General features: G+C 37.0%; 1 protein-coding gene across 1 annotated transcript; it reads left to right on the top strand.

Annotated features, from left to right (window-relative positions):
• Positions 1–302: 302 nt before the first annotated feature.
• Positions 303–27,689, top strand: kcnj19a (potassium inwardly rectifying channel subfamily J member 19a). The gene is made up of 3 exons (XM_055191731.2): positions 303–1,333; positions 19,368–19,584; positions 26,358–27,689. Exons 1-3 carry the CDS (start codon positions 665–667, stop codon positions 26,993–26,995), a joined length of 1,524 nt encoding a protein of 507 aa, XP_055047706.2. The 5' UTR covers positions 303–664; the 3' UTR covers positions 26,996–27,689.

The raw sequence follows: 27,689 nt of genomic DNA, 5'->3' as shown, positions 1-27,689 counted from the left end.
TGCCCTTTAAAGCCTTTAAAGCACACACGTGTTTTATCATGATGAATTCACATTGAGTTCTCACATATAGTCTAATTTATTTAAATTGTAGCCTAGTAAAATTCCTAAATGCTACAGTGTTTTGAAACTTATCGTAAATATTAAATTATACGGTATTTACTATGAACGATAACGCGCGCACATCTTTTCTAGAGCATCTCTCTCTCTCTCTCTCTCTCTCTCTCTCTCTCTCTCTCTCTCTCTCTCTCTCTCTCTCTCTCCCTGGTTCATGCAATATTATGTGTAAAGGAGCAGTGAATACACAGAGGCTTGTGCGCTCCACGCGGACCTACAGAGGACCATGACAGCAATACAGAATAATAGTATACTACGGAATAGATGTATACTGAGAGCACTTTAAAGCAATTTTATAGGTATGCACTGTCATTTATTTCCCGTGAACATTTTACTATTCAGCTTCACTCTGCTTTTAAAGGAAAAGTTCGAAGAGCGCCTGGTTTTAAATGAACTCATGCTGACAAAGTACACGCGCTCCTGCCTTGCGTCTTTAAACCTTTTCATTTACTTTTGAAAGAAAAGACAACAAAGCTATGCTACAGAGAAAGTAAGTTGGCATATTTTATATTAAAAAGTGCATGTTTAGTTTAACAAATGCGCGAAAGTGATGGCTGCGCTTAGGCGTAAATTTGGAGAAGATTATCAGGTGGTGAACACGAGCCGAGGCGCGACTTTCTCCAGCGCGCCCGTAAAGAAGAAACGCCAGCGCTTCGTGGAGAAGAACGGACGTTGTAACGTGCAGCACGGCAACCTTGGCGGAGAGACCAGTCGTTATTTATCGGACCTGTTCACAACCCTTGTGGACTTAAAGTGGCGCTGGAACCTTCTCATTTTTATTCTCACATACACCATCGCCTGGCTAGTAATGGCCTCGATGTGGTGGATCATTGCATTTATAAGAGGGGACCTGAATCATGGCCACGACGCGACCTACACTCCATGCGTCGCCAATGTGTACAACTTCCCGTCAGCGTTCCTCTTTTTCATTGAGACCGAGGCGACCATTGGCTATGGTTACCGCTATATAACTGAGAAGTGTCCTGAGGGCATTATACTCTTTCTCTTCCAGTCTCTACTGGGCTCAATAGTGGACGCGTTCCTTATCGGCTGTATGTTCATTAAGATGTCTCAGCCAAAGAAACGCGCAGAGACGCTTATGTTCAGTCAGGACGCGGTGATCTCACAGCGAGACGGAAAACTCTGCTTAATGTTCCGCGTGGGCAATCTGAGGAACAGCCATATGGTGTCCGCGCAAATCAGGTGTAAACTCATAAAGGTGAAAACACACACACACACATGCACCCACTGGACTTTTACTGCACTACTGGGGCATTTATTGACCCTTAGTTAACTCATTACATCACTTGCACATAAAGCAAACAACCAATTTAAAAGACACTTTGAAATAATTGTGTATTATTCACACTTATTTTTTATTAGCTATACACTCCTAAAAATAAATGTTCTGCATCTAAAATATTTTTTAAATAGATTTTTATAGTCTTTGAAATCTTTGCCACCTATACAAAGAAGGTACATGCGGATCTTAAAGGTCTTTATGGAACCATATAGCCAGACCAAGAGCCATTTAGCAACTTATATTTTTAAGATTTTAAGTATATAATTCAATGTATTGCATGAGAAGAAGTTAAAATCACCCAAACTGCATTGAAGCATTCGTTTAAGGTAAAATTTATTACAGCACAAATACTCAGGTGCAGTAATGCAATCACTTAGTGATCTCACTTATATTTTCTGCAAATATTTTGGGTCAGTATGTGGCTATTTAGCCATGTTTTAATATATTTTTTTAAATCTTACTTAAGTAAATTAGACTTAAGGTTTGCATATTTGGTATCACTGGAAATGTATTGTGTGATGTTTGCAGAATCTATGATTTTGGTTGACATGGGTTTGATGAGCATTACTGTATTGTTGTAGGGGTTCTTCTTCACTATCAAAGGTTTTTCCACAAGCAATAGTTAGTACAGGTAAGTGGGTAGAGAGCCATGCTGAAACGTAACCAGGTCATGCTTTAACAGTAATTTATTTATTAGAAGGTACACTGTCAGAAAAAAATGGTCCCTAGATGTCACTGGGGTGGTATCCTTACCTTTCAAAAAGTACACCTTTGCACCTAAAGAGTTCATACCTCAAAGGTACATATTGGTAATAAAGAGTGCATAATAGTACCTCAAAACTTATACTGTATTGAAACAAACCTGGACATATCTGATCCTAAATGGTAATCTAAAATATTACGGCTGAGGTGACAGCATGGGACCATTTTTTAAAATGTAGCGTGCCATTGTTGTGTAGAATGCCATTGTAGTGTAGAATAATGCAGAATGGCAGAAGTTCAGAGACTTCTTATAAGATTTACAAATGCGCTCTCAAGTGTGCATGAACCTTTCATTGTAATTTTTAGTCAGTCATATCTTAATTTTCCTAATGAGTATATATATGTGAGTGTAAAGATTATTATAATTCAGGGTCTACTAAAAATACATTGAGTTCTGTGAAGTATTGTTTACTAAATGTGGACTGATAGTTATGATGAAACGGCTGCTCTTTTTTCTTCAGAAATGTTCTCTTTACACACAGCATGAAGAGATTTTTTAGCATTAGTGACAATCAAGGGAGCTGTGAAATATGATACAGCGGGATGGAAACGCAGCTGAGAATTTGACTTGCATGGGTACCTCTTTCACAACTGATTGCTTGTTTCATGCAAGGGCTTGAAATTTAGTTTTTGTAATCTTGACACGGACAGAAAAAAATCATACCCTAGTGACAAAACACTAAGTTAAGAGACTTAAACAGATCGCTGTTTCCAACATCTGTCACTCTGTAACCAGTGCTGTAATTGGAAGACGGTTCCACATCAGTGACGTAAAGCTTAAGTGGCTGCTGGTTTTAGCGGGTTTGTGCCAAAATGCGAAGAGAGAAAACAATTGCTTCGGGGTTTGAGTTCGTAAGCCTCTCTAAGACTCCTGTGGGATCTGAGGTCAGATGCAGAGAAATGCCGGATAATCTGCATTTGCACACTTGTAAAGGGCATTTTTTGTGAGTTGCAGCCTTAGGCAACGTCTTACAGATGAAAATGCTGCTGACTTTTTAACAAACATCCAAGTGAGGACCATGCTGGAGTTGTAAATGTGAATCCACAGTCAGCTACTTCATAATACTATGTGCTAGTGTGTTTGTCTGCTTTTTCAAGCATCATAATTAATAAATATGACTCCCAATTAGGGATGGCATCTACTGATAGATGGGTCAGTGACAAAAAACAGTTTGGCAAGATGAGAAATTCAAAAATCTTTAAAAAAAAATTGTTTTAAAAGCATGCATCAGGTTTATTTCAATTCAATTCAGGTTCATTTTATGCAATAAAAAATACATTTGCACCATTTTTATACAATTTAAAACTGAATGGACCTGAAAATGTCAAATGGTGTAATTGCCAATTGCGCCAAAGAATGAGAAATATTAAATATTTTATCCCCCTTGATGGCATGTAAGCAAAAAAAAAAAAAAATCATTTTAAAATATAATTTTATTAGTTATTTCTAAATGTAATTTTGATTCTGTTTTTGCAATATTTATACTGAAATATGCTGAAAACAGCTCTGTTTTCCTAAATAATCTTTGACAAATGCTATAAAAATGAATGTAAAAACTAGATAATTATATTTTATTCCAAATATGAATATATTTGTATTTTTAAAAATACTAGTTACACCAATTAACACAGACCGGTTACACCACATTGGCATTTTTGAAAATTATTCCCCAAATATTCTGTCAAAATGAAATAAAACCAGAAATTTTAGACTTGGTCCTCAAAAAATAGAATGTATGCAAGTAATCTGCAAATTTATTTTGAAATTTTAACCCTTTTACATTTAATTGAACCATACAAAGACAAAAAAAGTCACGTCATTGACCCAGATACTGATAGTTTTGCTTTTTACTCTCAAAATAGCATGTTATAAAATCCTTGAAGTGCACATACAAACTGCAATTCTGTTGTCATTGTCATCCAATTCAAAATAATCACACTGTATAGTTTCTGATGCGTATTTCGCCCCTTTTGATTGCCAGGATATAATCTGCCCTTATCATCAGAAGATGTCCTCGATACAGATTAGAGGACAATTGGTGCATCCATAGTATTCAACATAGTAGAACTAAACATTTGAAACTTTAAAGACCCATATGCTTTTGGGGTCGACATGTGCTTAATAATCTAATATTTCCTGCATAATAATGTTAGGATAACCAGCCTCAGCTCTTTGAAAAATGACATAGTTAAAGCAGATGAATATTCTTCAAAGATATCGGTGAATGACCTTTGAAGCCCACTCAAAAACTCTTTCATAAGGACTCACAGTAATTATCCAGTGCCAAGTGAATGCAGGGATTGAGTAAAAGCTTTAGGACTTAATAACCAGACTGTCATGTTAAGCTATGCTCAAGTTTTTCTCTCTATGAGAAAATGAAAAAGACATAAAGTAGAAGAGAGGGTAAACAAGGAAGCCAAGGTAAGTTAGTAAGGGAACACAAACACAACAGAATTGGATTAAAAAGTCAGGATTAAAAAGTCAGAAACTTGGGGAATAGCACTGATAAAGAGAGATTAAAGTAATAGGCATTTAAATTTATTAGAATTTTCTAGATATCACAACCCTCAGCCAGACACCAACAACTCATTATACATTATAATACAAAAATAACCTACAATTCTTGAGAAAAATTATGAGAGTTATGCAGTACTTTACTTACATTATGTGGTTTGTCTCGTTTCATTTCTCGTCCCCCAAACTTAAACCATTGGTTCAATCATGTTTCCCGCCGGGGTTCAGCATGTTCAATCAAACAATGTTTTGATAGCACATTCTAAAAATGTGTTTGTTTTTGTTATTTTTTTATCCATATTGTACACTGTAAAAAATCTGTAGAAATTACAGTATTACTGGGTATTACTGGCAACTACCTGCTAGTAACTTGCTGTGGATTTTGCATTTATGTTGTTTACTGGCGACAGTTTGTTCAAAGTTAAATAAACATGAAACATTTTCAGTCTTTATCTTCTACAGTAAGTTACTGGCAACCAGCTGCATAATTACAGCAAATTATTTACAGTGATAATTCAACCTATGCTGGGTTGTTTTAACCCAGTGTTGGGTCAAATAACATTTTCTGTGTAAATATACTGTAATAATAGAGTATTAATAATTATTAATATTATTAATGTAAAAATAATGGTAGCTGGTTGTGTTCTAGAGGTAATGTTATTTCAGGGCTTTTTTAAATTAGAGGATGTCAGCACTGTTGGACTTAACTGTAATTTCTACAGTTTCTTACCACAAAATGCCCAGTAAAATACCATCATTTTCTTTTCCAGTTCATTACTGTAATATGCCTTGCATTGTGGGTATTAACATTTAATTTACAGTGATTTACTGTCTTTTTTGAATTTGCGGTAGACTGCTGTAAAACAACAGCAGTAGTGCTACTGTAGTTGAATAAAACAGTGTTATAGAAGCATATTAAATGAAAAAATAAAATATCTCCATGAAATGAAATACATTTTATTTGTTATGCTTTGAACTGAGAAAAAGAAATCCAAGGTTTTGTCGGAGGAGACCAGAAAAAGATGTTTTCTTTTTCTGGTCTCCTCCGTGTGACAGAATAGACTGTTTCAGCAGTAACAACATAAACAAGCGGCTGTTGCGGTCCGCACGTAACTTCCGGTAAACTCCGCTAACAATAAATATCAACAAAGTTCTTTAAACTTATTTTATTTATATAACAAGCAAAAAAACAATACATAGATTACCTAGGAACAGTGGCGGTTCTACACGGAGGCCAAGGGTGGCCCGTGCCTCTGTAGACATGTCCCTGGCCACCCCTTGCTGACCAAATAAAAAATATAAATTTATTTAGATTTTACACGCGAGCGCCAAAAGTGCGACGCAACAATCTACACGCGCAAATTAGAGCGGCGCTACCAATCACTGTAGCCGGCTGTGGGTGCTGCTCGGCGAGTGTCTCAATTCGTTCCCAATCTCCCGATGTTGAGAATGTGTATGCAGGTTTGGGCACTGGTAAGGACTCTAGCTCACTTGACATTGGGACACTGTTCACTTGTTCTTCTGTGACGTTGCTGCTTAAGCGCGGTGATCATTCACAGCTGTTACTCATCAACAACCGCTAAAACCAACATCTCGCTAACTTTTTAAAGTTTACACATTGTAAAAAGCGCTGTAATTATGCTCTTACATATATGTGCATACAATTGGAGGAATTTAATTAAATGTTACATATAAAAATGTTTACAATTTAAAATAAATATTATTTTAAATACTGATTAGATTGTGGTCCCCGGAAAGGGATTAGACTAGTCCTAGACTAAAATAAATGTAAGAGCTCTCCAAACTGAAAACAACTTGCAATGCCATATCTTAAAATAGACCAGAGCCTTTTGTTTTGCTTCAAAATGCACACAAGTAATGTATTTAGTAAGGCATGTTTGTTAAAACTAGTTATATTTCCTAATTAAACTAAGGCCTAGTCCTGTCTTAAACTAATTCCTGTAACCACCCCTATTATCTTTAAATATAATTTCTGGCCATTTTTTATGTGCCCCTCTGGTAAAACACTGGCCCCTCCTTGGCCCCCATAGTGAAATTTGTCTAGAACCGCCACTGCCTAGGAAACCAAAACATTTGATATTTTCGACGAGGCATTTGTTCAAGAGATCAGTTTAGCAACTAGTCAGACCATTAAAAAAACGAAACTGGAAGTAAGTTCGGATCCAGACGTGTATCACGTGCGTCCGATGAAACCGTCTATAAAAAGAAGGATGAGGATCAATATTAGGCCAGCGTTGGCTTGCTGGCATGAACTAGAGGAGGAGGGTGTAATCTTTTTTTTAACGTGAATTTTGCGGAAGGCTACTTAGGGAATGTAGCGAGTAACTTTTATCAAGTGACTCTGTGGCACTGTGGTAATGTTACGGACCTATGAAATGGGTGACCTGGGGTTGATTCCCCTTTAAGGCAATATATTTTTTAAAACTAGGTTACAGTAAGGGTATTATACTGTAAAATGGAACTGCGGTAAGGGCATTATACTGTAAAAACATGTACAGTTATGGTACTTTAATGGGGCAGTTACAGTAACTACATGTTGCCAGTGAGTTACCGCATTTATACAATAAAAAGTCTAACAGTGAGGCAGAGATCTCCTGCTGCATCTATACAATAATAGTTAAAGGTTACTATACATTTTGGATTACCACAACATGTAACTTGTGTATTTGTGAGAAATTTAGTTTCTTGAACCCTATTCACACAGCACTTTGTTTCTAGAAGAACATTTATGTAAAATTGGCAGAGAGGCTTCTGTGTCAACAGAAACACGTCCAGTAAATGTTCTGGGATCACTCCCGTAAAGAGGACCTACAGTAGTAACATTGCTCATTGTTCTAGGAGCTCGTCACGCTTTAGACGCTGTGGTAAATACATTACATGTCTTTACGGGATCTTTACGGTACATGTGTGAATGCATCATTGCAGTGTGAATGAACCAAAAGAACCGGTCAAAATCAAACGATCTTGGACACATTATCCGTGTATTTTCCGTATTCTCTGTGTGAAAAGAGCTTGACTGTGACGGACATTCTTAGCAGTCTCAGTCACTGCTGGCATTGCTCTGTGTTTGTTTTAATTACATATAAGATAAACTCCCTACCCCCACTTTCTGTTTTCTCGTTTTGACAACTTTTATTTAAAATTTTGTCAGATGACATCCTCCCCGGATACACAAATCTATTGTCAGATCATGCTCTACTCTAACTTTCTTTGTCTAGGCCTATTTTTGTCTTATATACTCCCACAATCCCATCAGTCTCCTGGATGTAAAACAAAACAACAAAAACCAATTGGGATTTACTTTAACCTTTTGACAGTCCTATTATTTTAAATTTAAGTTGTCTAAATTGAAATCTCTTGAAGTACTCCTGGAATCCGCTACAGTATCCTCCTGAGCACAGGGTTCAGAGTCGCTGTTATACAGCATCTCCTGAGGTGCAAATAAATAGATGCACCAGAATTACCCTTTCATGATTTATCGTATATTCCCTCTGATAATTCTCACTGGCCCATATCCTCTAATTTGAAAGAAACATCCCTATGATTTTTTACGTCTTTTATATTCTCTTGAGTTGCCAACAAATGAAAGAGTAACTATCACCTTCCTTTCAACTAATTTAGAGACTTAGTGTCTCCATTGGTTTTAAATTGAGGTACAGAGATGGCAGAGAGAGACGGTAGAGAGAATGATAAAGAACAGATGAAAAGAGCAGAGAGATGAAAGGACATAAAGATTGTTATCATAAAATATAAAGCAACACAGAAATGGTAAGGAATCATTTGGAAAAGATTGGGAAAGACATTGGGAGTTTCAGGAAGAACAGACAGAGGATTCTAATTCAACATTGTGAGAATGAGGAAAGCTGTGTCTGTCTATCTGACTGATAGGTTGGGAATGGTTCAGGACACACAGGAATACATTTCCATTTAGGTGAGTTCACAGAAGAAAGAAAAGAAGGCAACTATGTTTATAGAATATTCTGATTTTAATAAAATTGTACAGGCTTAATTAAAAGCAAAACCATCCAATAGCCGCAAAACCTTAAATATTAATAAAGAGTAAAGATTTAACCAGAATTGACCTGAAATTGACATGCATGTGTAATGTTCACACATTAATGTTGTTGTTCTGCAAGCTGCTTTGTGATCTCATTACAGTCGTTTTGTTAAGGGAGGAAACGTTCTTGTCTGATCACAGACACTCTCACAAGCACAACAGTGTTTAATCATCAATGATAATAAAGTGCTAACTGTCAACCTCATAGAAGCTGAGGAGAAACACATTTCATAGTTTACAGCATAATTAAATGTTTGCAGGGACAGTCATGTGTGTAGTGATGATTAAAGGTGCAGTGTGTACATTTTAGCGGCATCTAGTGGTGAGGTTGTGAATTGCAGCCAACGGCTTAGTCCACTGCTCACCCCTCGCTTTTGAAACACATAGAGAAGCTACAGTAGCCGCCAACGGACAAACATGTCATCGTCAGAGACAACTTAGTAAAAATATTTGTCCGTTAAGGGCTTCTGTAGAAAAATGGTGGCAGAAAATGGCAACATTCATGTAGTTCAGGGGTGTCCAAAGTCGGTCCTGGAGGGCCTGTGTCCTGCAGAGTTTAGCTAAAACTTCCCTCAACACACCTGCCTCAAAGTATCTAGTCTGCCTAGTAAGACCTTGATTAGCTGGATCAGGTGTGTTTGATTAGGGTTGGAATAAAACTCTGCAGAGACACCGGCCCTCCAGGAGCAGGAGTGGACACCCCTGATGTAAGGGGGACCCTTGCTGCATGTAGATAAAAAGGTCTCATTCTAAGGCAATAAACACATAACGGTTCATTATGAAAGGGCTTTATACACCACTGATAATATAGTTTTGTATATTATTTTGCATTTCTGTCAAGAGATTCTTTTAAAAATTACACACTGCACCTTTAAGTTAACTGCTGATTATTAAATAACACAAATAGTTATACTGAAGGTTGTGTGTGTGGGTGAGAGGTTGTGTTTAAACCCAACTTTTAAAAATGACTTCCATCATGAATTAATAAAAAAATGCTCACGTGCAAGCAAGAAAGTGTCTGAAAGGTAGAGAATGATGCGATGATATGAAAACATCTTTTTTCATCACTCAGAAAAGTAAAAACAAACATTGCAAAAATGAAGAATTTGTTTTAAGAATTTGTATCCTATTGCAAGCATACTAAAATAAGTAAAAAAGTTTTGAATGCCATTTAAGGCATTGACCCCTACCCCATATAACCTCTACAGAGGCATGCTGGGGTCTGTTAATACCTTTGTATGAATATGTGTGTGTTAGAAGGCTGGCAGTAATGCGTGAAATGTGAAGTGGACAGCGTGTTATTAGTCTTGTCAGACAGTAGATGAGATCATGTGACCCAGCAGTGATACAGAGCATAGATGGATTTGTCAGACACATGTAGGGATAGTATGTGTTTGTTTGTGTGTGTGTGTGGGGGGGGGGGGGGTGTAAATGGCCTTCATCTAATAATGTAAGACACCACATCAAATGAAATCGTGCTGTCATATGTGACTCTGTCTGTGATATCCAAGTTAAAGACTCATAATCTGATTTTGAGATTTGGGGCATCAAAGTTTGATTTTAACTTTAATTTAAATATTTGCCAACTCAGTCAATATCAATTGCATAAAGCAGTAAATCACAAAAAATGACAAAATAATTTAATTTTAATCTAATGTGTATTTACTCCAGTAATAAGGTACGGAATGATTCTTTTATTCTATTCTAAGTCAGTGGACACTCAATTCCTCAACGCTGTTTCTATCTTGGATTTGAGTTATGGTTGCAGTGGCACCTTATTAACAGTGTGAAATAACTGTGAATAGCTGTGAGTCACAGCTACTTGCCTATAACTCTTCATCCATCCCCTTAGCTCAACTGTCACGTAAATCAGGGGGAAGAAAAGCAATGAAGTCCCGGCTTTTATTCAGCCATGCACATAACTGAGTCAAACAATGGCTGCTGGTACCTGCTACAGTAAAAAGAGGTTTCGATCCACCTCCTACTGCTTCAATTCTTTCGTCCTCTCTTTCCTTCCTAAAAGATGTAAGAAAGACTGACAGGTTTCATTTGGCAGCAATTTATGTCTGCAAAGCGCACGAAAATGGTTGATTTATGTATATACTCTCTACAGATTAACAAAGGATTGTATTTGCTATAATATGATGCCCATGTAGTCAGTTGACTAGTGTATTGATTCAACTTGAATCATATTCGACTGAAAATGCAATCCAATAGCCCTATTCGGACAGGATTAGTTTTACAGGGGGACCTATGAGAAATCGTGCCTCTCAGAGGTCCTCTGTGTTTTTAATCCCAATCGAATCGGCCATGTCTGTGTTTTTCTCTGATGACCTCCATAAAATTTCCAGAGCAAATTTACTGTTTTTCGCCAAACTCAGAGGTCCTCTGAGAAATTTTATCCTGTCCGCATGCAAATGTCTGTGTTTGCCCGCAATATCTTTTGAAAACGCGATTCTTTTTGTGTTTTGGCCAACGTGATCTGCTGTAAGGTTTTACCAACGAGCTTATATTGTACTTCCTGAGTCCCATTCAGTCAGATATAGATGTTTTTTTTTACATTAAATTTAATCAAGACGAGCTGAATATCAAACCATGTTAAGACTGGCCACTGTTATATCAGTATAAGGTAAACTCAACCTTATTTTGTTCAATGCCGAAATGGTAATGTTAATTAATAAAGATAATAAATTGTTATTAATAATTATTTCTTCATTTCTTTGGGTTTATTATAAGCAGCCAGTTATATAAAACACGTAGGCTAACGTTACTTGATTTGTATTTTATTTTGATTTGTAAAAATTAAATTAATAAATTACATGTTCTGTAATAATTTTTCATTTAAAGCAAAATATCAAACATTACAAACATGCGTATTCATAGCACGTGATCTTCTGCAACGCCCAAACGCATGAAACAGACACTCCCATCTCTGGAATAGCCTGAAAATTGTAATCCCGTCCGAATCGGTACATAAAATCAGAGACGTCGTGGGGGGCACGTTGAAACTGGAACGTCGTTTGGAAAACTAATTCTGTCCGAATAGTGATGACACCAAACTGAGACTCATGCATTTTTATCATGGTATGCAAAAACTTTTCCTTTTAAAGGTGCAGTGTGTAGATTTTAGCGGCATCTAGTGGTAAGGTTGCAAATGGCACCCCTCCCTTTTGAAGCACATAGAGAAGCTACGACAGCCGTCACAGGATAGACATGTCATCATCTGAGACAATGTAGTGACAAACGCGCTCTGTAGAGCAGTCTGTCAGTTTAGGGCTACTGTAGAAACATGGCGGCGCAAAATGGCGGCTTACATGTAGGGGGTCCCGCAGTGTATGTTGATAAAAACGGCTCATTTTAAGGTAATAAAAAAATGGTGGGCCAATCGTTGACTCGATGATTGCGTCAATGATTGACTGATGTTTTTAAGGCCCTATGCACAGATGAAATATATTAATATTATTACTTTCAGTGCACCTAATAAATAGTCTTTTATCATTTAGTAAAGACAGTTTCAAGTAATATTGCAAAAAAACATCCTGTTTTCCACCTTTAAAATGTTCTGGCCTCATTATGAGCATTCGATAGCACTCATTAAACCCATGGCAGCAAATCATCACTTAACATCTTCCTCAAATTAATTCAGTTAATTTTGTATGAATGTTGGTGTTTTCATGTGCAAAAAAAGCGATGTGTAAGATTTGTTCTCCTTTAACTCAGGAATCTGTTTTTAAAGCTTAAAATGAAGAGACAAGATTAAAAAAACACCATTGCCTAGAGTGGATTAATAAAGCAGAAGAAGGCAACATAACGCTTGTGTTTCAACACAAACAGCCTGATGGAGAGCAGTGTATAATCACATTCACACAACAATACCCAAAATCATCCAATTAACCTCGCATCATGGGTGGGTTTGCGTATTTCACATGCTGTCTCTGAGTTGTGTTTTACTATCTGCATGAGCCTGCGGGCAAGCAAACATCAGAGCAACACTCAAAGGCGAGGTTTGAAAAGGAGTCGATGTAGTTCAACGCTTGCCAATCTTTTCCAATGTTAAGACAGTTCACATATGTTCTTCTTTAATGTCAGGAAAATCACCCTCAGCAACTTTATTTAGAATATATTTAGAGTCCACAATGTTGAACTTTTCTCAAAAAAAAAAAAAAAACATACAAATAAATAAATAAAAAATGGCAAAGTTCTCCTGTATATCCAGGCAAGAAAAGATGGATGGAGGACCAGAGTGCTGCTAAATTTGAAACAGTAGGCATGCCGGTTTTTTGGCCAGGATGTGTGCGATAGAGGAAAATATTGTACTGTACTGTATATAGGTAGCTGGTGTAATGAGACTTCACTGTGGAAGTGTTTCTTGTGGGTTGAAAGTAAGTTTGAGGAGATGCTCCAGGACCTTTGTGTGGGTGAAGGTTGTGTATCTGTGTGTGTGTGTGTGTAGGTGGGATAGTGTGATTTCAAACGTATGTTTATATACTCCATCTCTTAAATCGGAAATGTGTGCAGAGGTGATGTGTAGAAAATGTTTGTTTTGTTATGTGCAGAAAGAGGTTAAATAAGGTTGCGTCATATAATTTTACAACAAAATGTCTGTTTACATTAAAGTGCAGTTTGGTTAATTGTTGATGTGTTTATTTGTTATGCTATAATAATTGTAATCAATTAATGGCTCAACCAGCCACACCTGTCATTAGATCAATCACACATTAAATGACAATCCAATACATCTGATCAATCAAGGGCCAGTGGTTTGTCACTGTGTGGATAAATCCACACCTGCTATTTGACCTGTGCAAATCAGACCAGTGGGATTTCTGTGAATGTGTCATCTTATGGTGGGATTTCCTGTGTTTTTAGCCTTGCCAAGACTGTGTTTGTAAGAGACTGTAAATGAAATAAAGAAACAAGAGTGAGATGGAACAAATAATGGGGTGATACAGAGAGATGAAATGTCATAGTGTGTCTGTATGAGGACTATTAAATTTTTCTGCTTGGTTGCACTTAGATGTACGAGTGATATGCCGGCCCAGCCAGAGTTCAGTGTATCTTTAAAGTCACCTATAGCAACTTCATCATTGTCACGCTCCCTGTTTGTCTGCCTGTCTGTTTCGTCATTTATTCACCTCTGGACTCCATTTACCATCATCCTCCACGCTGCCTTACCTGCCTTTTGTCTCCAATCATCACACGTCAGACATTACCATAATCATTTCATGTATCCCTTCAGTTTAGTCTGTTCTTAGTCATATATAGTATTTGGTGTATGTCTCCATGTCTGTCTGCCTGCCTGTTCTTGTATTATTTAATTAAAGTTCATTGATTGGTTATCAGAGTCTCCAATATCCTCCCTCAACACGCACCCAGGTCCAATTGTCAATACGTGGGTGATTCCTACCCGTTCTCACCAAGATGCGTACAAATGACACGCAGTGTCACCATCGTGCAATAGATACGCCAAACTCCGATTCCGCGTGCATATGACACGCCAGTCCCTCCCATTCACTTATATGGCGAATCGTTTCGTGACGTTTTATTTATTGTTTTCTCATTTGTTTTCTGTTTTTTAAACCATTTTCGCTTGGGTTTAGGGTTAGATTTCACATTTGTTTAAGCAGGTTATTTAATATACAGGTTTCTCTATGTTTTTATCTATATTTAAGCCATGGTCGCTTGGAGTTGGGGTTATAGTTAGGGTTTGGGTTAGGATGTCATTTTTATATAACAAAAAGTTGTTCTAATCCTAAACCCAAGCGAAAATGGTAAAAAAAACAGAAAACAAATGAGAAAACAATAAATAAAACGTCACGAAACGATTCGCCATATAAGTGAATGGGAAGGACTGGCGTATCATATGCACGCAAAATCGGAATTTGGCGTATCTATTGCACGATAATGACACTGCGTGTCATTTGTACGCTTTTTGGTGAGAATGGGTTGGTGATTCTCACGAAAACTTGGTTTTAAAAATGTCAAGCATGAAAATGTAAAAATTGCTTAAACTTACTTTTTTTCCCACCAGACATTGAAAAGCAAAGTCTGGAGTAAATGGGAACATTAATTTAAAAACTTTTACTTATCATTTAACACTTTTTGTAACATAATTTAAAAAATTAGTCCTAAAAAATCTCATTACCGCAACAGTCAGAAAACATCAACACTGACATATTTTCAAAATGACATGACAAACCTGAAAGAACATAATTTGGAGATTCTGCACATGCATTTAAAATCAACGTATTATATATACTTCTATTAATTAAATTAACATTTAATAATCATCTGTTGCGGTAACGATAATCAAAATGTCGTGTAAGCATTCTGACAAGCCAATATTTCAAATTAACTGTAAAAAAATGATCTTACCTGGTAGCCATCTTGAAGTAACTGGTCCATGTGCTTGGTCACTCAAAATCAAACTTTATTAAAATTCTGTATGTGTACTTAAACTGTTCTCAAAAAGTGTTGCGGAGGATGAGAACATCAGGCATGGACACATCATTTTCCTAATTTTTCTTCATTATTATTATACATGAATATTCAGTAAATATTTTTTCTGTCATCTAAAGTAGTCTAGCAAAACATCCATTAATTTTTTTTCTTAATATTTTTGTGTTAATTTGATTAAATTACAACATAACGCATGTTCAAACACAGCCGGACACATTGCGGTAATGAGAATTTCAGCAGAAAATGAGATAAATTTACAATTATAAATTCTTATATTGAAATCACACATTGTGCAAGGTAGAACACAGTATTGTGTTAATTCTGATGCTTTTTAATGCTACTATTACACATTTTAAAGCTAAAATCATTAGTGCCGTGGTGTTTCAATGGTTTCGTGAGAATCACCCACGTAGTATTAAAACATAACTTTCAAAAACACAAAACATATTTTTTGTATGTTTAAATGGATGCTGAAGCGTAAAATGTAGACATATTTGCAACATTTAATCATAGCATTATTATAATTTTACAACCACAAAATGTAAAACATTTACAAATCTTTCAACATTTACAAACCAAAAGTAGTTTAAATGACGATGTGCTGCAGCCGCAGTCCTCTCTGGAGTATATGAAGTACAGAAAAGTATTGAAGTTATTAATCCATGAAAGCATTAATCCAGCTTCTCTATGTCAAGGCACGCATTTCAAATTTAAAAAAAAGTACAACGACTGAAAGGCGGCAATCAATGTCTGTGATGTAGCACGCAAGAGCCAATGAGCGTACAAATCTGCACGTCTGTAAAGCCTTTTAATACGTAAATAATTAACATATTAGTCCTGTCAACATGTTGAAACGTAAGTAAATGTATGTTTAAAACACCCATGAGATCACATTGGACAATCATACACTTATTGCAGTCGTCACCATACTGTTTATTTACATTTAAAGTTTATTCATAACATAAGTCTTCTTGTGAAAATCAAGTTTTTATCAAGTTCATATGTCTATGTTTTTAATACACTGAAAAAAATGATTCATTGAATTTAATCAATTTTTTTAAGCTAAGTGGTTGCAATCAATTTATTTAAGCTACATTTAAACAAAAAAGATTAGTAACGTAAAATAAAATATAAAACTTTTGTTTAAATGTAGCTTAAATAAATTGATTGCAACCACTTACCTTAAAAAAATTGATTAAATTCAATGAATCATTTTTTTCAGTGTATGCTTTATGACAAAAAGTGTGCAAATTCATCATTCAATATGATTGCAGTATTTTTCCATAAAAAACGAGTCTTTAAACCGTGGTTTGAAAGCGCTTTGGTTATACGTCACAAACATGTAACCAATCACATCATTACAGATGAAAGAGTGGATCAGTAGATCAAGCCGTAAATAATATGTATAGATAACATGCATAGAATGCTTTAACTTAGCAGCTCTGTCTGAAACTGCCTAATGTAGTATCTATTTACATATACATAGACTGGATAAAGACTGGAGGTGGGGATAAATTCGCATATTCATAACCATGGTCAGAATTGCAATGAACTCTTTCCCCGACATTGACGTGTGAACTCTTCAATTAAAGGTGTCATAGCATGAAAATCTGAGTTTTTAAGTGCTAAAATTGAGTCTCCAGTGCTTCGATCAACATAGAAAACCTGAAAAGAACAAGCCAGTAACTTAGTTTTGGTACACCATTCTCTGCAAGGATGTGAAAAATTAGGTCGTTCAGATTTCGCGTTTTGTGAGGTAGGTAGCAAGTCCAATTACAATAATACCGCCCCCTTAATCTGCACTATCCAACCACTACACTGCTATTTAGTGCAGAGAGAAAATAAATGACAGCACAATTAAGTTTCAATTTCAACAAACCCCCATCATTGTGATCAGTATTTGCATTTCATCCACTCATTTGCATTTTAACTCTTTCACCGCCAGCATTTTTTTTAAAAGTTGCCAGCCAGCGCCAGCGTTTTTCATGATTTTCATCAAAGTTTAATGCCTTCCAGAAAATGTTCTTCTTCAAATATATAAACATACAATATACCAAATGAAAGAACAGACCCTCTGCTTTCAAACAAAACAAAACAAAAAACGTTTCATCCTACCTTCAGTAGTTCTTTTGTAATCAGCTTTTGAATATGGGTAGGTTTATGCAAAAACACCACATTTTGAGCAAAAAGCAGAGATAATTCCATTTTTGTGACGGACTTTTCATAGAGATCCCATTCAGAGCGATCTTTAAAACAGACACGGACATGCAGCGGCTTGCCATAGGGCAATACTTCCGGTTTAAAAAGTTGCGGTCCACCTAGTGGATAATAGCGGTATTGCGGAAAGACGGAAATACTCGTCATTGGCGGGGAAGCGTTTTCTCTTGATTGACGAGATATCTCGTAAATGGCGGGGAAAGAGTTAAAGGACACACCCAAAAAAGGCACAATTTTGCTCAGGCCTACAAAGTGGCAATTTTTACATGCTATAATTAATTATCTGTTGAGTATTTTGAGCTAAAACTTCACATACTCACTCTGGGAACAACAAAGACTTATTTTACAGTACATCTTAAAAAATTCAAAATATGACCCCTTTAAGACAAAACGCTTCTCTCCCCATGACGAGTTTTTCTGGCAATCCGTATTTCCGCTATTATCCACCAGGTGGCGCTCTTACCCAACTTATAAACCCGAAAGTATATAGGGCAAACAGTTCAAACTCTGTGTATGTTTTGATTATCGCTTTGATTCTAATCTATATCAAAAGTCCTTCACAAAAAGACAATTATCTCAGCTTTTTGCTCAAAATTTGGTGTTTTTGAAGAAACCTACCCATATTTGAGAGGTGATAAAAAGAGAACAAATAAAGGTAGGATGAAACGGTTTTTAAGCAGAGGGTTTTTTTCATTTAATATATTGTGTTTATATACCATAAAATATCATAAAATGCTGGCGCTGGTTGGCAACTTTAAAAAAACGCTGGCAGGGAATGAGTTAAGTAGAGGCGGGGACTAATTTGCATATTCATAATTATGCGTATACTAATTGAGGCAAGAGTGTAGTTACATTCAAGCTGTTTTAAAGCATGACGAAATTACTGTCATGGGTAAAACTTTTATGCTATTATGATGATGAGTTTTTAAGTGATACAATTATCGACTACAGGGGGGCTTTAATTCAATATTTATGGATTTATAGGGTCTTGAAATGCTTTCCCAGTTGTTGTAGTTCCCATGTTTCTTATATAATGCTTTACTAAGCTCCAGTGTTTTACGGACCTATTTATAGAGAGGGGTTGGTTTACATCTCATGAGGCTGATGTACAGCTGTAGGGCTCCTTAGGGATGCTCATAGCTTAAATAGCTGTACTGATTCTCCGGTGGATAATACAGACACTTGGAAGAGAGAGGATATCTAAGAACTAGCTAAATGTCGGAAAGATTCACTTCAACTTTGTCTTCAGAACATCTGTCTGTGCTGCTTTTTGCCTGTCTTTCCACATTCACAAACAATATGCACACAAATCCTTCACTAACCTATCCTATCCTTAGATTAAAGTCTTTTTCTTTTTTTTGGTTTGACATCTTGCTGTAAATCATCAGTTCTTACATTTCTCTCGCTTTTTGAAAAGACTTAAATCAAAGCTACAATGACACGATGATGCTTTGTAGGCCTTTCTTATCTCACGCCACCCTCTTCTCCTCTGTACTTTCTGTCTGTTTCATTTCACTGTTTCGAGCACTCATGCTTGTCAGAATTTCCCATTCATTCATTGTCTGCTCCAGAGACTTTCTCTGCACATGCCTGCTGAGATATATTCCCCTTGCACACTAAACAGCATACTTGTATCCATCTATTTCAGTATATTCAGTGTACACGAAAATGTGTACAAGAGTGTTCAATGTATGTAACAGTATTTTTTTTGGTTATAATACAATACGGCAGAGAAAAAAAACAAATATAGATGATAAGATTTTTATTTCATTTTAACAGCTACCTCGATGCTCTGTTTTTCAGATCGTTATACTGTTTGAAATATTGCACATTGTCTGATATTAAAGTTTTGATTATTTTCATGTTAAACTACAAGAGTGATGATAATGGTGCTTATGATTTCAATATTTTGTTTGCAGTCTCGTCAGACACCGGAGGGTGAGTTTCTGCCACTGGATCAGTGTGAACTGGATGTGGGGTTTGGAACAGGCGCTGATCAGCTCTTCCTCGTCTCTCCTCTCACCATCTGCCATGAGATCAACCCCAAAAGCCCTTTCTTTGACCTGTCCCAGCGCTCGCTTATGAATGAGCAGTTTGAGATCGTGGTCATCCTGGAGGGCATTGTGGAGACAACGGGTGAGTTTTCATCTTTCATTTCAATGCCCCATTGAATCAGAGTTTTACACAAAAATAAATGTGCTTCACGATGCAGAAGAATAATTTTTAGCTAAATGATTCCAAACAAAACTTTAACATTAAATAACCTTTCTTTTTTTAAAAAAAGCTGACAATATAAATTTTACATTAATATTTACGTCATTAAAACGGATTCACTAGGGTGTTTTCACATCTGTAGTTCGGTTCATTTGGTCCGGACCAAAAGCAAAAATGATACATTGTAGATTTTTTAGCAGTTTTGGTTCCTTTTCACACCACACTGATTACTCTGGTCCGCACCAGTTGAACCGAACCAAAATTCAGTAACGTGATAAGATCCGCACCACTCATTGGCCACATGTATTTGAACGTATTTCCTAAACTGCTTCTCGATTGGTCAGAATCAACGTGCGCGAAATTCCAATGGAAACCCGGAAGTAAACAAAAAGGAGGAAAATAAATCAGACAACGTTGACATACGATTGTGTGCTGTAATTATGTCTCTGTGGTTGTTACACAGTACATAATTTGTATACAGGGCTCTACACAAACTGTTCATTTCCAGAATTAATCGCGGATACAGCTAGAAAACAACTATTTAATGCACTACAAATGGCGAAGACACCAAACAAGCGGACCGAGATCTCAATGAAGAGGTGGTCTCTGTACACTTTAAAAATGGTTTTGTTTGTGGTGAGAACATGATCCGAGATCGAACAGACCTAACTGCAAAAGTACTGGCATTTTTGGACTAAACCAGCTGCTGTAGTCAGCTGCGCTGTGTATTATGGGATGAGGAAGTGTTTGTCCTTCTGAAAAAAACAGCATACCAGCAAGACCAGCATATGTTGTGTTTTCGTGCTGGTTTGCTAGTGAACACCAGCTAAACCAGCACCAAACTAGCATCAGCACCAGCATTAGCACCAGCTTAACCAGCACCAAACCAGCATTAGCACCAGCATCCCATGCTGGTCATACCGGCAAGACCAGCATATGTTGTGTTTTGGTGCTCGTATGCTGGTGATCACCAACTAAACCAGCATAATTCCCATGCTGGTTTGATGCTGTTTTTTCCCGCAGGGTGTTGACAGTTTCTATTAGCAATATTAGCCCAATGGCAGGCTGCGGACATACCTGGAGTTGCAAGGAGGTGCGGAGCCTCAGAAATTTGGTGGCTTCGCTGCTTGCAGTGCATTAAAACGTTGTTATCAAGCCGCATCCGCGCTTCATTCTGGAAATGAAAAGTTTGTGCTGTATACAAAATATGTATAACAACCACGGACATTATTAATCGTCTGTCCATGGCGTCTGCTGTATTTTCCTCCTTTTTGTTTACTTCTGGTATTCCTTTGGATTTTCCCGCACATTGGTTCTGACCAATCGAGAAGCAGTTTAAGAAATACATTCAAAGACAGGTGGCCAATGAGTGATGTGGATCTGATCACATTTTGGTTCATTTCAACTGGTGCGGACCAGAGCGATCAGTGTCGTATGAAAAGGAACCAAAACTGCTAAAAAAGCTACAATGTATAATTTTTTGCTTTTGTTCTGGACCAAATGAACCAAATGTTAAATTACCCTTAGACAAGACGAAACTATGTAACTAGCACGCAACACAGCAAATAACAGTTTTTGTTTTATGTGACATTTAGGATTAAGTTTTTACATTTTAGGATTAAGTTTTTACATTTTAGGATTACGGTTTTTTGAAAAAAAAAAAAGGTAAAAGTTGAACCACACTAATAGACATAAAATAACACTTTAAAACACTTTGGGGAGGTTTCCCAGACAGGGCCTAAGATTAGTCTCAGACTAACTTAAATGTTGATGTTGTCTTGATCAAAAACAACTTGTTCTAAACATATCTTAAAATATATCAGTGCGAGTGTTGTGTCTCAAGATGCACAGTAATAGTGTTTATTTATAAATTTAGTTTTTTTTAAATGACTTAAAGGACAAGTTCGGTATTTTACACTTAAAGCCCTGTTTTCAGATTGTTTATGATGAAATAGAACAGTTTTGACTGAAATTTGGCCTTATGATGCTTTTCGGGTGTTTATTGTATCACCTCCCATCTCTATAATGGCTGTATAGGTGCACAGGAACAATCCTTCCTAAAATGCATTAAACTTTCATTTAGCCTACAAAGACGTGAAACTCACTGAGTGGTCAGGGGTGTTCACTGATATGCTCACACAAAAAAACACTGCAAAAGATGCTTTCCAACAGGTTTTATCATAGTTTTTGTCCAACTCCATTGACTTGTATTAGATGTGCTGTGAGGTACGGTATTACTCTGCGCCGGGAATGTTGTTTCTTGCAATTGGTAAAGGCGGATTATCGCCACCAACTGGGCTGGAGTGTCTATTATTCAAGCTCTCAACGGAAGAATGTACGGGTGTGAGGCGTTTTAGGTCCACAAGTTTACAACAAATGCTAAAACACCTGTTGGAAAGCATCTTTTGCAGCGATTTTTGTGTGAGCATATCAGTGAACACCCCTGACCACTCGGTGAGTTTCACGTCTTTGTAAACGAAGTTTAATGCATTGAAGGATTGTTCCAGTGCACCTATGCAGCCATTGTAGAGGTGGGGGGTGATATAAACACCCGAAAATTCTCGGGCCAACATCATATGTCCAAATTTCAGTCAAAACCTTTCTATTTCATCATAAACAATCTTAAAACAGGGCTTTAAGTGTAAAATACCAAAGCTGTCCTTTATATATTCTAATTTAACTAAGGCCTAGTCCTGGTTTAAGCTAATCCCTGTCCAGAAAACCACCTCTTAATGTCAGTTGGTGATTTTTTTTACTTGTTTTGACCCCAATATTAACTTATTTTACCAAATACTGGCCTTGTACAAGAGCATTGATCATAACTCCAGTCATTTTGTTCATTGTGTTCCTCCCTTAATCTGATCAGATGAGACATTTCACTTTCCTTTTCATCCTTTATCTCATAAACTGTAATTACTTTTCTCAAAGCTGAATGGATGTAGGTACAGTGGGGCCAGCAGAGCTTAACACAGTAACTTGTACAGTTTATTGTAAAAAAGTGGATTTCTGATTGAATTATCAGGCCTGTACTGTGTCTATGCTTTTAACAGTGGACAACACATAATACATTTCTTGTCATATTGATGCATATGCTTCAAAACTCCTTGAATTTGATCCATTCCTGATGACTTTAATAAGGACAAAGTGTGAGGAAGTAGAATTGTGGAATTCTTTTGAGAATTTTAAAGTAGGAGAAAAAAGGCATAATTTATATTTCATGTTTCATGTCTACTACACACACACACCAAAAGAAATATCATTTCATGCTCTCTGATATTCTCCTTTGATTTGGGGTGGTAAGCAACCACCTAGCAACCACACAGAACACCATAGAAACTGCACAACGATGCAATAAACCCAAGCCTTAGAGACCCCATAGCATCACCCTGGCAACCACCCACAAAACCTCAAGAGACAACAATCACCAAGAAATTGTAAAATATAGTTCTTTTTATTACATTTCTCCAACTAGCTATCCTTTCCTGAGGGAAGCAGGTTATTTAATGCTGTGCTCTGTGTTTTGTTGGTTGTTTTCTTTTAAATTGCCTTTAATAAAATAGCAATATTCATAAAACAACAGGAAGCCTTTCAATTTGTTCACAGTGTCTTGCTCTCAAAGATAGGATGGAGACAGGGAGAGGTAGTGTAACACATAGTCTGTGCCAACAATGTTCATTGTTTAAGTTTTAAAGCAGTGAAACACTTTTCAAAATAAAAGTCACAGCAATGCCATAGAAAATCATTTTTAGTCCCCCCCCCAAAAAAAAAGTTTTATTCAATTTATTTTATAATAATTTTTCTTATTTATCATGTTTCTTTTATATAGTCTAAAGAAACTTTCTCTACTACAAATAACCATTTGTGCAACAGAAATATTTTGTGGATGTTAAAGTTTCTTTATGGAACCATACACCCTAAAAAAGGAATACAGGAAACATTAAGAAAAGAGGCCTCCCTGCTGTCTGAGTTCTGTCATGTACTCATGAGTGCTTATTGATCCACTGAAACCCTGGGGACAGAAATGTCAATTTATTCATTGTGAAAAGTCATGCTCCTTTAAGGATGTATTACACAGGGTTTAGATGAATAGCTCCATCTTGCATGACCGCAAAGCCTCACAAGAGCAAACTTAAAGTCACAGGTAATCACACATTTATTCTTAAACGTATAATTATACAGTAACGAAAGTTATAGATTTCACAGAATTAAAGTGCATGTAATGGAGTAAATCTGTGTGAAATGGATAACTATGCGACTGTTTAATCGAAATCAATACCATAGCATCTATTCTATTGATTCTGATTAAACAGAGCCGCGTACTTAAATGAGATCACGGACAGACTCTAATCATGTATGCCGACAGCACATCACACAATCACTGTAAAATCGCCCTGCATACCTGCTTGAGAGCGTACAGAGCTACTTTCAGCTGGACTGCAGTATTGCCATTGATACATTCACAAATTCTTTTCTATTGATCTGTACTTCAAGCCTTCAGATGAAGGCATGCCACCCACTGCGTCAGCCCACCACGTTATACGTATATGGGACTTTCAGTGTGATCACGGTCACGTAATCTGGTTGAAGTACAACGGATAATGTAGTTGAACAAAATACTTTTATAGAGAGTGATTTATTGTCACTTTAATTATTCATACATTAAAAAAATGCTTTCAAGGGGATTTTAACCCATGCTTAGGACAAAAAGGGACAAACCCAAGATAACCAATGCTGGGTTGTTCTGGGTTTTTTAAACACCCTCATACACTCTCAGGCTATTTTGGGGATTTCCGCCTGGATTTGGCCTACCCAAATTCAAAAGCTTTCCATACATGCAGAGGTGTACATACAAAAGTTTGGTATCATTTTACAGGAAACCCTTTGAAATTACATAAAAAACACTGTTGAAAGTGCTAAACATGGTTGTATGTGTTGTCAGTCCTCTAATAAACACAAAAATAAATAGACGTTTTTTGATGTTTTTTTCTAAAGTCTGTATTTGAAAGTGTATAACTCTGGCCCTGAGTGGTCACTGCAGACAGTTTTGTTTGATTTCAATAAATGTCAGATTACAGAGGAAAAAGGACATTTTTCCCTAATATATGCAAAAGTTATTCTATTCTAATTTAAGGTATAGAATAAGACCCTTTTTTATTCAATTTCCGCCTAAAATATTTTAAGTGTCCCCATAACCACATACAGTGGAATAAATGCAATATTTTTATATCATTTTACAGAAAACCCTTTAAAGTTACATAAAAAGCTGCTGTTTGTGATAAATATTGTTATTTATGTTGTTTTTCATATGATGAAACACCAAATTTTCTTTTTTTATGTTGTAAACACTGTCTTTGATAGTGTATAACTCTGGTTCTGTGTGCTCTAGCAGACAGCAAACAGTAAACACCCAAAAAAATGATCTCTTTAGCATGTTGAATTCAAAAGTTATTCTTATTTTACTGAAGGGTGTGAAAATACATTTTCATATAAAAATACATTTTTGTTTTGCACATACAATTAATTATTCATGCACACAACCCCAAAAAAATTCTGTCATTGTTTAGAGTAGGACCTAAGATAAAAGATAATGTAGTATTTGTGGCTATCTGTGCTATCTGAGGCAGTTCACTCTCAAGTTTCACATACGTTTACAAAAGACGATTTTTTTACCTCATTATTCATTCGACGATTGTTGGATATGTGACGATAATAGAAAAATATGAAATGTGTGAATATTAAATGATATAAAAAATATGGGGGGGGGGGGTGGTAGTGTAAATTAACGGTAAATAACTTTCTTACAGTAAAATATATGTTAAAGTGATGCATATCTGCAGAAAGTAGAGATTCTAACAGTATTTCATATGTGGTACTGGGTCCATGACAGACCATTCAAAATTAAATGAATATTTTATATTAAGTCATAATAATTCATTTTGGACCCGGTGCAGGGTCCGTAGAGTTAAATTGGTTAACCCACGGTTGGGTCATATATGAATATTTTCAAGGTTAATTTAAAGGTGGGGTGCATGATCTCTTGACATTTGAAATCACCTAAACAAACATGCCCCTACCCCAATAGAATCTGGACCTTCATTTGGTAGGCCCACCCCACACATACGCAACCCAGACAACGATGTTGGTTAGTAGACCAACCCCTTACTGCTGATTGGCTACAAGGCCTGACTCCCTTTTTCAAAGCGTTTTCAAAAATTGTGCACCCCGCCTTTAACTTAATAGTCGGGTTTGTCCCTTTTTGACCTTTTAGGGTTGAAAACTCATTTTTGTGAGTGTATTTAAAAACTGGAGTTTGATTCTGTATATTATATCAGTATCTGATGCAAACGTATAATTTTTAAAACAAATTCCTTATCTGGTGAAACAAAACAGGAAAAAACAATGCACGAGGAGCAGATTAGGTTTTCATTCTTTTGGTTTTCTCACTGAATGATGTTTATTAGTCATTAATGGCCCTGTAGTTGAATTTATGTCTGCAGGAGTCTTAAAACTCTGCCTTGCATGACCGTCTCATTATATGCTGTGTATCTGTAAATCAAACTAGAGGAATGGCACACTATAAATCATTCTCACGGTCACATTCAGGCCAACCTGACAATGAATGCTTTCTTCACACTCTGACCGCAAATCTGTCTTATCCATCGTAATGCTTTTTTAATATACGCCATCTCTTGCAGGGATGACGTGTCAGGCTCGTACCTCGTATACAGAAGATGAGGTGTTGTGGGGTCATCGTTTCCTGCCCGTCATGTCTTTAGAGGAGGGCTTCTTTCGGGTGGACTACTCCCAGTTCCACAGCACCTTTGAGGTGCCCACACCACCATACAGTGTAAAAGAATGTGAAGAAAAATCCTCGCTAACCTCTCCAACGGGCACTCCGCACCACGAGCACGCATTCCCCATGGATTGCCTGGAAGCAGGTGACGATGGAGTGGGTCCAGGTTCTTGCAAGCTTCCCAGTAAACTCCAGAAAATGAATTCATCCGGCAGAGAAGAACTGCAGAGAAAAGTGTTGCGTCTCAGCTCTCAGCATTCAGAGAAAGCGTCGAGCACAGGAGACCTTCCACTTAAACTGCAGCGCCTTTGCTCCAGCCCCGTGCAGGGTGACGGAGAGTCACGATTCCATCTCAAAGCCCTCAAGGTGGGCTTTCAGCCTATGGCCATGTCCACTGGAGACCTACACCATAGGAGCCTGCCTCAAACCCCTGCGGTCACGTATCCCCACACTCCCCTTCATACGCCTATGTCCTCCACTGGAGGACGACCAGAGGACAACCTGCCCCCAAAATTACGGAGGATGAATGCGGATCGCTAACCAATAAGTGCATTTGGAATTGAATGAGGACTTTTGTGGAGAAAGGTAAAATGTAAAAATAAACTTTGCTGACTGCAGAATGAATGCGAAACTGGTAAGAGGTGGATCATTTATAGAAAGCATGGGAGGTAGAATTTAGTTAGTTGTTTCGTCATCAGAAAGCACAAATGAATGCGAAGGAACTGTAATTTTAATTCTTTAGCAGTTTACTGGTGACTACAGTCACCCAGTGTGTCTCTCGTGCACACTTAAGGAGGTCGCATACCAGGCAAGAAGCACAGCGCTGCGTCACATTGCGTGTAGGACACCGATCGTGCACATTTAATAGCGCAAGCTTAATCAGACAGGGTCTATTTCCAGATCCAAAATATGCGTTAGCAACCTATGTTAGTCATTAACGATTGGGGACACGTGTAATGTTATTTAATGTTAAACTATGTGAGTGGGGCGGCAGAGATTTGAGCAGCGTCCAGAGTCACAGCTGACATCCGCCACAGGTGTGTGTACGTTCATAGAAGATAATGTGTTAGATTTTTAGGGCTTCTTGCCCGTTGTGCGACCTCCTTTAAAAAAAGACACTAAAACACACAACAGTAACAATATCTGCATGCCTACTTCTCATTCTAGTCGTGTATTACACAGCCCTCAGTTATCGCTAGCTAAAATAAATAAATTCTATTTATCAAGCTACAAA

Source organism: Misgurnus anguillicaudatus, chromosome 19 (assembly GCF_027580225.2).
Source record: "Misgurnus anguillicaudatus chromosome 19, ASM2758022v2, whole genome shotgun sequence".
NCBI lineage: Eukaryota > Metazoa > Chordata > Actinopteri > Cypriniformes > Cobitidae > Misgurnus > Misgurnus anguillicaudatus.
This window is presented reverse-complemented; position numbering and strand designations above follow the sequence as displayed.

What these genes read in the sequence shown, in the direction of transcription:
- kcnj19a (XM_055191731.2), top strand. Translation starts at nt 665, where the DNA reads ATGGCTGCGCTTAGGCGTAAATTTGGAGAAGATTATCAGGTGGTGAAC. An exon ending in TCAGGTGTAAACTCATAAAG is followed by an intron (nt 1,334 to 19,367) that starts GTGAAAACACAC and finishes TTTTGTTTGCAG; the next exon opens with TCTCGTCAGACACCGGAGGG. An exon ending in GGGCATTGTGGAGACAACGG is followed by an intron (nt 19,585 to 26,357) that starts GTGAGTTTTCAT and finishes CATCTCTTGCAG; the next exon opens with GGATGACGTGTCAGGCTCGT.